This window comes from Mizuhopecten yessoensis, unplaced genomic scaffold (genome assembly GCF_002113885.1).
Source record: "Mizuhopecten yessoensis strain PY_sf001 unplaced genomic scaffold, ASM211388v2 scaffold5809, whole genome shotgun sequence".
In the NCBI taxonomy this organism is placed as follows: domain Eukaryota; kingdom Metazoa; phylum Mollusca; class Bivalvia; order Pectinida; family Pectinidae; genus Mizuhopecten; species Mizuhopecten yessoensis.
In genome coordinates, this window is record NW_018406234.1 from 167,867 (window position 1) to 181,607 (window position 13,741).

At 38.3% G+C, this 13,741-nt stretch overlaps 1 protein-coding gene and 1 long non-coding RNA gene across 2 annotated transcripts; both read left to right on the forward strand.

Moving 5' to 3' along the window:
• Positions 1 to 1,161: 1,161 nt before the first annotated feature.
• On the forward strand, positions 1,162 to 1,680 carry LOC110451144. The gene has a single exon (XM_021499005.1). The coding sequence runs from the start codon at positions 1,162 to 1,164 to the stop codon at positions 1,678 to 1,680; it is 519 nt and encodes a 172-aa protein (XP_021354680.1).
• A 3,276-nt stretch (positions 1,681 to 4,956) lies between these two features.
• Positions 4,957 to 11,409, forward strand: LOC110451140. Its single transcript, XR_002463038.1, has 3 exons — positions 4,957 to 6,383; positions 6,567 to 9,333; positions 10,020 to 11,409. It is a non-coding gene; the product is annotated as an uncharacterized LOC110451140 (long non-coding RNA).
• The last annotated feature ends 2,332 nt before the right edge of the window (positions 11,410 to 13,741 follow it).

Here is a 13,741-nt window from a genome sequence, read left to right on the forward strand (position 1 = left end):
AAATGCTACTGTGTGGAGATGCTACTGTGTGGATATGCTACTGTGTGGATATGCTACTGTGTGGATATGCTACTGTGTGAAGATACTACTGTGTGAAGATACTACTGTGTGGAGATGCTACTGTGTGGAGATACTACTGTGTGGAGATGCTACTGTGTGGAGATGCTACTGTTTTAAGATGCTACTGTGTGAAGATACTGCTGTGTGGAGATGCTACTGTGTGGAGATACTACTGTGTGGAGATGCTACTGTGTGTATATGCTACTGTGTGGATATGCTACTGTGTGGAGATGCTACTGTGTGAAGATGCTACTGTGTGAAGATGCTACTGTGTGAAGATACTACTGTGTGGAGATGCTACTGTGTGGATATGCTACTGTGTGGAGCTGCTACTGTGTGAAGATGCTACTGTGTGGAGATGCTACTGTGTGGATATGCTACTGTGTGGAGATGCTACTGTGGGAAGATACTATGTGAAGATACTACTGGGTGGAGATGCTACTGTGTGGAGATGCTACTGTGTGGTGATGCTACTGTTTAATGATGCTACTGTGTGGAGATGCTACTGAGTGAAGATACTATGTGAAGATACTACTGTGTGGAGATGCTGCTGTGTGGAGATGCTACTGTGTGAAGATGCTACTGTGTGGAGATGCTACTGTGTGAAGATACTATGTGAAGATGCTACTGTGTGAAGATGCTACTGTGTGGAGATGCTACTGTGTGGAGATGCTACTGTGTGGAGATGCTACTGTTTAAAGATGCTACTGTGTGAAGATGCTACTGTGTGGAGATGCTACTGTGTGGAGATGCTACTGTGTGGAGATGCTACTGTTTAAAGATGCTACTGTGTGAAGATGCTACTGTGTGGAGATGCTACTGTGTGGAGATGCTACTGTGTGGAGATGCTACTGTTTAATGATGCTACTGTGTGAAGATGCTACTGTGTGGAGATGCTACTGTGTGGAGATGCTACTGTGTGGAGATGCTACTGTGTGGAGATGCTTCTGTGTGAAGATGCTTCTGTGTGGAGATGCTACTGTGTGGAGATGCTACTGTGTGTAGATGCTACTGTGTGAAGATACTACTGTGTGGAGCTGCTACTGTGTGGAGATGCTACTGTGTGGAGATGCTACTGTTTAATGATGCTACTGTGTGAAGATGCTACTGTGTGGAGATGCTACTGTGTGGAGATACTACTGTGTGGAGATGTTACTGTGTGGAGATGCTACTGTGTCGAGATGCTACTGTGTGGAGATGTGGAGATGCTACTGTGTGGAGATGTGGAGATGCTACTGTGTGGAGATGTGGAGATGCTACTGTGTGGAGATGTGGAGATACTACTGTGTGGAGATGTGGAGATACTACTGTGTGGAGATACTACTGTGTGGAGATGTGGAGACGCTACTGTGTGGAGATGTGGAGATACTACTGTGTGGAGATGTGGAGATGCTACTGTGTGAAGATGCTACTGTGTGGAGATGCTTCTGTGTGAAGATGCTTCTGTGTGGAGATGCTACTGTGTGGAGATGCTACTGTGTGAAGATGCCACTGTGTGGAGATACTACTGTGTGGAAAAGAACATTTCTCTGTTCACCTGTGTTCAACAATTTATCATTGCTACAAAATCTGTTTGATTATGTAACACTCTTAAAATATTATTTTGAAAATGCTTCATAATATAGTTTATTTAAATCTGAATTAGTTTCTGTATTTGTTCAACCTCTTGCCTCTGGCAAGCGCCCCGCAACCGACACCCACACCCCTACCCACCACCTCCCACCACATCTGATATACAATGTCAAGTAGACTCACAACGATTCAGTATTGATATTTATATCTTATATAATTAGTACTCAAACCAGATTGAAAATCTTTTGTCAGCATAATACTGTAATGCAATGCTGGCCATCTGAATATCTGAAGAGAAGTGAATAATATATAAGCCCTAGGCTTGTTTGTACACTTGTGAATCCCTACACGGTCATGCAAATAGCAATTAATATACTATCGTGCAGGTTTTTTTTATCAAATTTTATCGTTGAAGTAATTACTTAAAGAAGATAACTTTTGATTTCACGCGGCGGGATATTGTTAATTCGTGAATTTCATAAATGTACCCGCTGTGTTTCGTGCAGAAATATACCTGAGTCTAGAGATTAACTGATTGATAAGACATGCATATTACTTACAATACAGGTAAATTACCTGAGATTTGAGCGACAGGTGTCACTATAGTCAGTATCCGCCAGGTAGGCCATCGTACTAATACCGTTACGTAATGTGCCGTCTTCAAAAGCATTAGGGTAATAAAAGCTTCACACGGGAGTTACTTCTCAAATGTCACGATTACAGGATATTGACACAAACAGTCTGAATGACACACAGATTTAGATTAACGATAATTGTAATGTTCTGGTCAACTTCCACGGAAGCTCGCGCTTGAGTTTCTGAATATTCAACATTTGGTAACAAATAACAAGATCTGTTTACAATTAATTCCAGCACTATTATATCACAACTGATACTTGTGATAATACAACGAACCGCACAAACTTCCATAGAAAACCCACACGGTGATCAAAGCTGATAATAGTGTTTAAGTAAAAATGTTAACACGACGTCATGTGTAACTTCAAAAAGGACCAGTTTGTTTATTTGAAAAGACAATGAAGGTATTGAATATCGTCAACAATATATATATGTTGTCATTTATTTTTGTTGATTTTGTATACAAATATTGTAACTGTATTAACTTGAATAGTGTTTTTTTTATATATCGAGTCTTATTTGCCCCGATCTGTGTAAATTAAGCCTCTTGTTATACTATCTGGTATAACTGGAAACACGTGACATCAGGGTGTCCGTAGATTTAACCCGCTATAATATGCGGTGAGCACCATCATTGTAACTGTACGATAACGCAAAGTGTACGTGTTGGTATATATTTGGTTTTATTTCCATCCTCAAATCATGGTAAACCGATTGACATGTAAACGTGAAGACTGCAAAATACAGAAACAAAACATCTATTACATTTTGGAATTAAACATTACTGAATTGTTATATGGACAGAGTTATCTTTTAAGTAAATTTACCTGCTAAATGTATCAGCACCAGAAACATGTAAATATGACCGATTTTAACACTAATATTGGAATAAAAATACATTGGTCGACCTCTATAACATAATGAGAAGGAAATACAGAAAACTTCGCTTTACAGAGGTTTCAACATACAGAGGTTCCGGTCTGCACAGGTAATATTGTATACTGGCACTGTGCCATTACACTCAACACATATGAACTGATAACAGTTATAATTATCTATATTTGTGTTGGTTTCTAGGGCAATGCATACGCCGACAACTAACTTATGAAATGTACAAAATAACAACATAATTATACCTTAGCTTGCATGTCATAAACAGTGAATTTATAGTATAAAATAGACTAGAAAACACATGACTGGTTTCTGGGCCGAAATGACTTAACGACCACGTGCTTTGACATGAAAGGAACAAAATACATAAAATATTGCAAGTTATCTATATTATCAAGGTGTAAAGGATTATTATTTGAGTATTTACTATATTTGCCTTATTTTGGCTAGATTGACACTTACAACTATGGCTCAACCAAGTCCACATTTCACAAAACAAGGTATGTTGATGAAGCGTGCCTCATTGTACGCTCACAATGGCTGCTCGATGATAAAGAGTAAAAGAGTTCCACAAAGGGCAGTAACTCGTAGAATATTATACAAGAAATATATATAGTAGACACCAAACCAAGGGAGGTAACTCGTGAAGTCTTGTATACAAACAAATATCAGTAAGCGTAACGGAACAATCATATCAGGATTAAGTCGCCCATTTTCCAAAGATGTTGTGTGTTATCTAAGTCCGTGGTTTGATCTTTCCCTTCCTTAATAATTTACTAGATGAGGTCTTGCATTTGGTTACTTACTCTATATTAGAGGAAGTCTGATCCAACATGCTATTAGCCTGTGTTGTGAAATTATGACTTATTAACTGTGCTGTAAAATAATGAGTATTTTTATGAAAAATTAATTAAAGGGACAGTATTATACGTCCCTGAGTAGGGGCAACCTAAACTGCTTTTCTGAGATACATGTACAAGATCAGAAAATTTCACTTCCACAATTTAGAGGAAAATGCTAGTTCTCTCATTTTATTTTCATAGATTTCTGATAATGTACGTACACTTTTCCAAAATTACACACAACACGCGCCATGTAGACCATAGACCCCTCACCCTCAACTTATATATTCAAAATGTGAAGTTAGATCATTTTAGCCAACAATCAAATGTCAGTTTTATATTTATTATTCATTTTATCAAATATGATTAATCTCTACTCGGACATAGATAGACTGATTGAATGGCGGGAACTCTAATTAACACTCTTAATTTACACATTAGCTTAAGGAACTTGAGCAAGGCTTCTCGCAACGAGATATGTGACGTAAACGTCTATAATTAGAAGTTTACGCTCTGAATAGCCACAGACGTCTCTGAGAGGACAAATATACCGGTGGAATCCATTATTGTACGAAGATGTCATACATAAGAAATAAAATAAAATATGCATGTACAATGTTATTATTGACTTTAGTAATCAAAGGCCGAGTCCTTAAGGTTAGTCAAGTGTAGAGGCTATTTAGCGTACCCCTTCGGTGCCTCGTGCCACGCATTCCAGACGTGCGTCATGTCATCATCAAGTTGCTTATTCCGTTATTCTTCCGCTGATTGTTACAAAGGAAATGAATAAATATAATTTATTTTTCTTTATATATAATTCAAAGAAGCAATGAATCAGCATCGTAATTAATTGGCTGGTCAGAAACTGATTATAATAGATTAGAAACAGTGTTTGACGAAGTCTTCGTTAGGACTATTTGACCGCGGATGAATATTATCCGTCTGCATATATATATAGCAACCAACGCCCAACGCGCTCATACCAGGCAAAACTAGTGGAAGGAGGCAGAGCGTGTGACTTCACAGACACAAGGACATTTTGAAATGAACATTTCTATTTGTTTCAGAGTGAAATTGTGACATTTCTCACCAATGACGGTTAAGATTTGCCGAGTTTTTCATAGGGTATCGTTTTTTTACAATGGGAGAGTCAATAATGCCGAAGAAAAATTGGAAAAACAGGAGCGGTTGTGAAAATCCAATATGGCGTCAGGTTGGATCGGCGGATGTGGCGTCAATATTAGAAAGGGGACCTTGCCGAAGTTATTGCTGTATAGTCAAAGAAATTAAGAATGGTTTGGGAAGTCATGAAGTTTTGTTTTTGAAATTCAAATCTCTATATGGTAATGTATGACGCAGATTTATAGTAAGGCATTATTTTTTGTCGAGTATTTGTTTGGTTTGCAAGTTGGTATTTGTATAAATGTAGGGACGAGTTGATAATTAAGGAGTCGAGTTATATGATATACATGGCGTCTGGTTGGATCGGCTGATCTTGCGTCAATATTAGAAAGGGGACCTTGCCGAAGTAATTGCTGTATAGTCCTAAGAAATTGAGAATGGTTTGGGAAGGCGCGAAGTTTTGTTTTTGAAATTCAAATCTCTGGTAATGCATGTCGCAAATTTATAATATGGCATTAATTATTGTAAAAAGTACGGACTCCGTGGGTTTGCAAGTTGGTATTTATATAAATGTAGGGACGAGTTTATAATTAAGGAGTAGACTTGTATAATATACATGGGTATTGTTCCGTCCAACAAATATATTTCGGTCAAAGTCAAGAATGGGGCACAAGTACTGGTTTCAAGGAAGAGATATGAGAGGATATACACATTAATTATTAAATATGTTATATTGTCGTTTTAGCTGTATACTTTGTTTGAATAAAGAACACAAATTTATCTTTATATTCTTTTTTAGTTGTTGATGTATAAGTATGCAATTACTGTTTAAACATGTCTTCCTTTCTATTGTTAGCAATACCCATGACTGGCATGTGTGGCCTTCTTCATAATCCGGTCATCCAGGGGTCTTAAACCAAAGGACTGCACAAGTCTGTTGGGGGTTGTGTTTGGGCAAGTGACAGACTACAGTTGTTCAGTTTCCTGACCGTATAGAATCGTCGCCCCATTGCTGACGACCAGTCACAGAAATATATCATGTCCCACCTGGTCCTGGCAAGAGTCTTGGCTTAGCCGTTGACCTCTTCATCAGCTATCCGAACCATGTCCTGATCACATCTAAGCCGTTGGTGCATAGCGTGCAGCCAGGTTCATGGTCTGACCTCCACAAATCCATTATTTGATGACATGATGATTCAGCACTGCAAATTTCTAGTCCAGAGAACAGCTGTCCCAGCCTTTCATCAGAAATTTGTGGTTTTACTTTTTTTATAAAATTTGTTTTGACAAGATGTTGAGACGAAATTCAAAAATAATAATAATTTTAAAGTTTAATTTATGATGCTTGTTCAATCGTATTTGGTCCATTCAATGTTTGAGACGCTGAAATTTCTGTTTTGATTTTGACCTGTTAAGTATATAACATTTTCTTGTTTATAGATGTTGAAAATGCAATTCAAAGAGTGGGCATAATCCATTGTGATTGCAAGTGTGGACATGGTGCAACTACAAAGTGCTCTTCTCTGAAATAGCAAAGACTTCCATGTTAAGCTAGCATGGTGCCGACTTTGAATAGAACACCCATAGTAGGCCCAAGTGAGGACTACAGCACACATCTCTTCCACATTGCTGTTTGCAGAAATGTTGAATCTAGTCCAGAGTTTGTCGATGGCCTGCTTTACAGTCTTTCCCCGACATAAAAAGATTTAATCGTGACCTGTCCATTTTGCCTGTCCATGTTTAACTTGAAAATACTGATGACCTGATGGTTCACCATGATTGATATTGGGTGCGAGCAGATTCAACAATCGCCAAGATGTCCGGTCTTTGACAAAATGGGTGGTTTGGTGTTGTATTATATATTAATACTCAAATTTCGAATTTTGGTCGGTTAAACTGGACATAGTACAAAACAATCTTGACAGTTATATATATATGTAAACTTGAAAATCTAATTTCTATATTCTTGCATACATCTTGAAGACATTTTGTTTGACATGTCCATAGCAACTTGTTAAATACAAAAAAGTGTGTGCATACTACAGCTTTCCATCATTTTTTGGTTCAGTGTTGATGGTAAATATATATACACAATGCATGCAAATTCCAATAGTTGAAAGACTGTTTAGTGTGCAATATTTTCCTTTTTATAGAAAATTTATTTGAAAAGGGCGTTTAAAGTTGGCAGAGATTGAAGTTCAAGTGAAGACTAGTGCTTGGATATTTGAAGGTGTTGGAGTGACTACCAGTGACCATATTTCAAATGTCCATTCTCCCATGTCCGAGTAGACCAGATTGACTCTTTCTATTCTGCTGTATAATGTGATCACCCAGGAACCATTTTGGTGGTATCTTTTCGTTAGCTAAATGTTGTGTTGCAAGCAAAAAAATAGTGCATGCTATTACGGCATTTATTCCTGTTAATTTTTTAAATTGGGACCTGTACAATAATTTCTAATTCGGACAGCAATGTCCTTGCATATTCATAAATGGAAAGTACACAAATTTTGTCCCGTTTAATTCTTTGAATCTTGATTGTTTCTGTTTACTACTGCATATCTTGTAAAAATTTGCTCTGCAGTCTTGAATGGCCGTGGCAAGATTGAAAGTTGGGATTTCATTGGCAAGTAATTTAGTCCGACCTGCCGCTGTTGGCTGGGGCAACTGAACAAGGACAGTCGACTTGTAGAAGTAAATATGGAAAATCAGATTATCAGAGAAGGTAGATGTTCGTCTCCAATACTTATAGTGTCTGAAGTGTTCTACAGACCAGGGCAGTTGAAGGTTTGTAAATTGTAAAACTATGATGCATGCTGAGCAAAATTGGATCCATATTGCATTTAAGTTGTGATTATGTAATATAGGAAATAGATATGCTCGTGCAAGACATGACAATATTGGGATTCAATGTCCTTGGATCTTGAAGACTATTCCTTATTTTTGGAACCATTTGTCCAGGTAATAATAGAATTCAAAATTCTCATGTTTTGTTTCGTGTGGTTTGGTTACATTCAATTTTAAATCATGCAGGCATTTGTCAGCTCTGTTGATTTCACGAAACAAACCCCCATTTTTCAATCGTAGAATGTTTGGCAATTAATCCAATCAATCCTTAGTTTTGTGTTTGGTTTTTGTTTTCTATGCTTTTTATAGCAAAGTTCTGAAATTGCAAGTCCTCGAGTGCAGTCCACAATCCTTGGGAACACATTTACCAGAGAGTCGGCAACCTTTTCCAACACGCTACCCTTAATTAATGCAAGTAGTAAGGTAATTTCAGTTTACACCAAAGCTTTACAGCACATCAACAAAGGGAACTTGTAAAATGGTTAGGAAATTGTCAAGGTACCGAGCTGAAGTTTGTTGATTTCACGAAACAAACCCCCATTTTTCAATCGTAGAATGATTGGCAATTAATCCAATCAATCTTTAGCTTTGTGTTTGGTTTTTGTTTTCTATGCTTTTTATAGCAAAGTTCTGAAATTGCAAGTCCTTGAGTGCAGTCCACAATCCTTGGGAACACATTTACCAGAGAGGTTGCCAACACTCTACCCTTAATTAATACAAGTAGTAAGGTAATTTCAGTTTACACCAAAGCTTTACAGCACATCAACAATGGGAACTTGTAAAATGGTTAGGAAATTGTCGAGGTATAAAGCTTAAGTTTCAAGAAAAGGGCATTTAACCATGGAATTGGAAACCGACATGGTTTATGCTATAGGAGTGATGCAGTGGTAAGGCATTAACGGGCCCTTTTGTTGCAAGTCTTCCATGTAACTCCATGATTCGAGTGGAATGGCATTATCGACCCATTTATTTTTCATAGCGGTACTACACAATTAGTAATTAGGACATCTTGTGTATAAAATGCTTTATAAATGACGTGAGTAGCATCTAGGGCACTGTCGGCAGTTGACCACTCCCATTTCCCCCATGTAAAGTATGCAGTGATTGAAGAAAATAAAAACTGAATTTGAAATAAAGTAATTTCTCCAGTGAACAATAAATATGCCTTCCCGTTGACGTAGCTTTAATTTTAGATCTACTGGAAACGCCATACAGGTAGTTTGAACTGAACGCTGAGGGAAAACTGCTATTCTTCTTCATGCAAATATTGGACCAAAAGAACATGCACATGAAAACGAGTCATCTCGCAAGAAATTTGAAAAGGAAAAATTCAGCTAGATGATGCACAGTAGACACTGGAAAGGTAACAGAAGATTCACATCTTGGTCAGTTTCACAAAATGTTATCCTACAATTGGTGTCCTATAATATATAATTGACACAGGCCAGGAAAAAATCCCAGCCTTGAAACATTAACAATGAAGTCTTGATTCATTCATGTTTAAAAATAGTTGAAAAAGACTAGACAAAACGTGACAGCTTTTGTATTCTGTGAGATGGTGTTTTGACAGGTCAAAAATAATTAAGATTCGTGAAACTGGTTACAAGATTAAAGGGTTAAGAGTTCAACTAGATAGTTGCCATAATTAAATCTTAATGGTATACATTTTATGCCTGAAGCATAATGCCCGTCTGTTTATTTGTCATTAAACCAATTGAACCGATGTGTTGCTTGCTCAACCACTTGCCTTAATTAGCGTTGACTGTCAACTTGCTTGTAAAGTGTGCACATTTAAGGATATTTGCATTGAAGTAGATTTAAGAATCAACATTTCAAACTAATCCAAAATTGACAAAATGCACAATAAATATCCTGTTTTTTGAAGCTTCTATCGAGGTGTAAACATTTTCACTGGTGACTTTTGTTATCTGTTGAAAGAAAATGACAGGTTTTTACTCCTAAGTGTTGTCGGATTACACAAACTTGCTTTAATACTGAATAATGCCTTTAACCATATTGTTTTGTCGTGAACATAAAGTATGTTTGCAGCATGCTGCTGAATATTATTAGGGGAAAGGACCAAATGCAATAGGAATCTATGCACATCTAACAGAAATGGACTGGGTCGATCGCTGGTTGAGTTGTGAAGGTCCCAGGTTCTATCCCCGATTTGGCTGTGCATTCCTCTCCTGTTGAACACATTTCATTTGGTAACGGTTTCACAAAATAAAGGAAGAATGACGCATGATTTCACACTGGTTGGTAATTCAGAACATACTTTACCATCAAGCAAGAGTTTGAGGTAAGACATGGACAATTATTTCCTAATAGAAGATAATCTTGTAAACTTAGGTGGAATTGTGTAGGAATGTAACATTCAGATTAATAAATTCAATGCATTAGGGATGAGGAAATTGAACAGATGGACAGTAATATTTATTGTGGTTGAATGTAGGTTCATCTTTAATGGAACATGGTTATTGAAGCATCAGTTATTCGGGTTGACATGATGCAAAAATTGAAGATCAAATTAAAAAAATATTGTTTGTTACCTTGATTGTTTTTCTTGTAAAACAATTTTATGTAAAAGTAAAAATGTGAACACCATTTGATTTAATTTTTAAGAAATGCTGACATTGAATTTTAAAATCTGAAATTTAATGGTTTGTCAAGTTTAAAACTTCCACCATAGAAAATTGAGCTTATTGGCCAACTTTTTCATGTCTTTTTCGTTTGTCGGTGTGCTAACATTAATAATTTATCGATAATAAAAACACCTGGAGGATATTGGAATGCCAAGTCCAGCTGGTAGTTCTAGTAGGGCTCAACACTGAAGATTGAATACTGGGAGATGTTTCTGGTACATAGTACAAAGAAAACCTGTTCTAGAGTGCAAGCTGAAAAGGTATATATATTCTACTTGTTGATGGACAAATGTTATCAAATACTATGCCAATGTGTGTGAAAAAATGAAACTGAACCATATAACCAAAATACAAAAAATGGTGAAAACACAAGACTGGCCGATACAAAAGACCGGCATGAACAAACTCGAGTAGAGCACTGTATGACCATATATGTATGGTCACCAAAAATTCAACTCTTTCTGGGACTGAGGTAAAACTAGACTAATGCTACATAAATGGGAACAACACTACTAGGGGTAATGGTACAACAGCAGGACCAACACAACTGAGGCGCCACTAAACTAATGGGGGTAATGGAACAACAGCAGGACCAACACAACTGAGGCGCAACTAAACTAATGGGGGTAATGGTACAACATCAGGACCAACGCAACCGAGGGAATTGGTACAACTACAGGACCGACACTACCGAGGGAAATGGTACAACTACAGGACCGACACTACTGAGGGAAATGGTACAACTACAAGACCAACACTTCTGAGGGAAATGGTACAACTACAAGACCAACACTACTGAGCTGGGACTGAGGTAAAACTAGACTAATCCTACATAAATGGGAACAACACTACTAGGGGTAATGGTACAAGAGCAGGACCAACACAACTGAGGCGCCATTAAACTAATGGGGGTAATGGTACAACAGAAGGACCAACACAACTGAGGGGCCACTAAACTAATGGGGGTAATGGTACAACAGCAGGACCAACGCAACCGAGGGAAATGGTACAACTACAGGACCGACACTACTGAGGGAAATGGTACAACTACAGGACCGACACTACTGAGGTTAATAGTACAGGTACACGACAAACACTACTGAGGGTAATGGTACAACTGTCAGACCAACACCACTGAGGGTAATAATGGTACAACTACAGGACAAACACAACTGGGTGTAATGGTACAACTACAGGACTGATGCTACTGAGGGTAATGGTACAACTACAGGACAAACACTACTGAGGGTAATGGTACAACTGTCGGACCAACACTACTGAGGGTAATAATGGTAAAACTACAGGACAAACACTACTGAGGGTAATGGTACAACTACAAGACCGACACTACTGAGGGTAATAATGGTACAACTACAAGACCAACACTACTGAGGGTAATGGTACAACTACAAGACCAACACTACTTATGGAAATGCTACAACTATGTGACAAACAACTGAGGCTAATTTTTACAACTACAGGGCTGACTCTAATGAGGGTAATGGTACTACAGGAAAAACACTACTGATGGTACTGGTAAAACTTGTTCACAGATCGTACCAAGATAACTCTCGATAAGGAGTTGATTACCAGTGAAAGCAGATCTTGGTAAGTATTATATTGTAGAAATGACTGGACTGGAACTGGTAGAACAGGACTTGCACTACTCGGGGTAATGGTACAACTACAGGACCACCACAACTGGGGGAAATGGTACAACTGTCAGACCAACACTACTGAGCGTAATGGTAACAACTATAGGAACCACACTACTGAGGGTAATGGTACAACTACAGGACCACCACAACTGTGGGAAATGGTAACAACTACAGTACAGGACCAACACTACTGAGGGAAAGGGTACAACTACAAGACTGATGCTACTGAGGGAAATGGTAGAACTACAAGACTGATGCTACTGAGGGAAATGGTAGAACTACAAGACTGATGCTACTGAGGGAAATGGTACAACTAAAAGACTGATGCTACTGAGGGTAATGGTACAACTACAAGACCAACACTACTGAGGGTAATGGTACAACTACAGGACCACCACAACTGTGGGAAATGGTAACAACTACAGTACAGGACCACTACTCCTGAGGGAAATGGTACAACTCCAAGACTGATGCTACTGAGGGTAATGGTACAACTACAATGCTACTGAGGGAAATGGTACAACTACAAGACTGATGCCACTGAGGGAAATGGTACAACTACAAGACTGATGCCACTGAGGGAAATGGTACAACTACAAGACTGATGCTACTGAGGGTAATGGTAGAACTACAAGACCAACACTTCTGAGGGAAATGGTAACAACTATAGGAACCACACTACTGAGGGTAATGGTACAACTACCAGAAAACCACTACTGAGGGTAATGGTTCAACTACAGGACCGACACTACTAGGGTAATGGTACAACTACTGGACAAACACTACTGGGGGTAATGGTACAACTATGTGACAAACAACTGAGGGTAATTTATACAACTACAGGGCTGACTCTAATGAGGGTATTGGTACTACAGAAAACACTACTGAGGGTAATGGTACTACAGGACAAACACTACTGATGGTACTGGTACAACTTGTTCACAGATCGTACCAAGATAACTTGGGATAAGGAGTTGATTACCAGTGAAAGCAGATCTTGGTAAGTATTATATTGTAGAAATGACTGGACTGGAACTGGTAGGACAGGACTTACTCTACTTGGGGTAATGGTACAACTACAGGACCACCACAACTGTGGGAAATGGTAGCAACTACAGTACAGGACCAACACTACTGAGGGAAATGGTACAACTACATGACTGATGCTACTGAGGGAAATGGTACAACTACAAGACCAACACTACTGAGGGAAATGGTACAACTGTCAGACGTACACTACTGAGGGTAATGGTACAACTACATGACTAACACTACTGAGGGAAATGGTACAACTACAAGACCAACACTACTGAGGGAAATGGTAACAACTACAGTACAGACACTACTAAAGGTAATGTACAAGTAGAGAACACAAACTACTAAGGATAATGGTAACAACTATAGGACTGATGCTACTGAGGGTAATGGTACAACTACCAGACCAACACTACTGAGGGTAATGGTACAA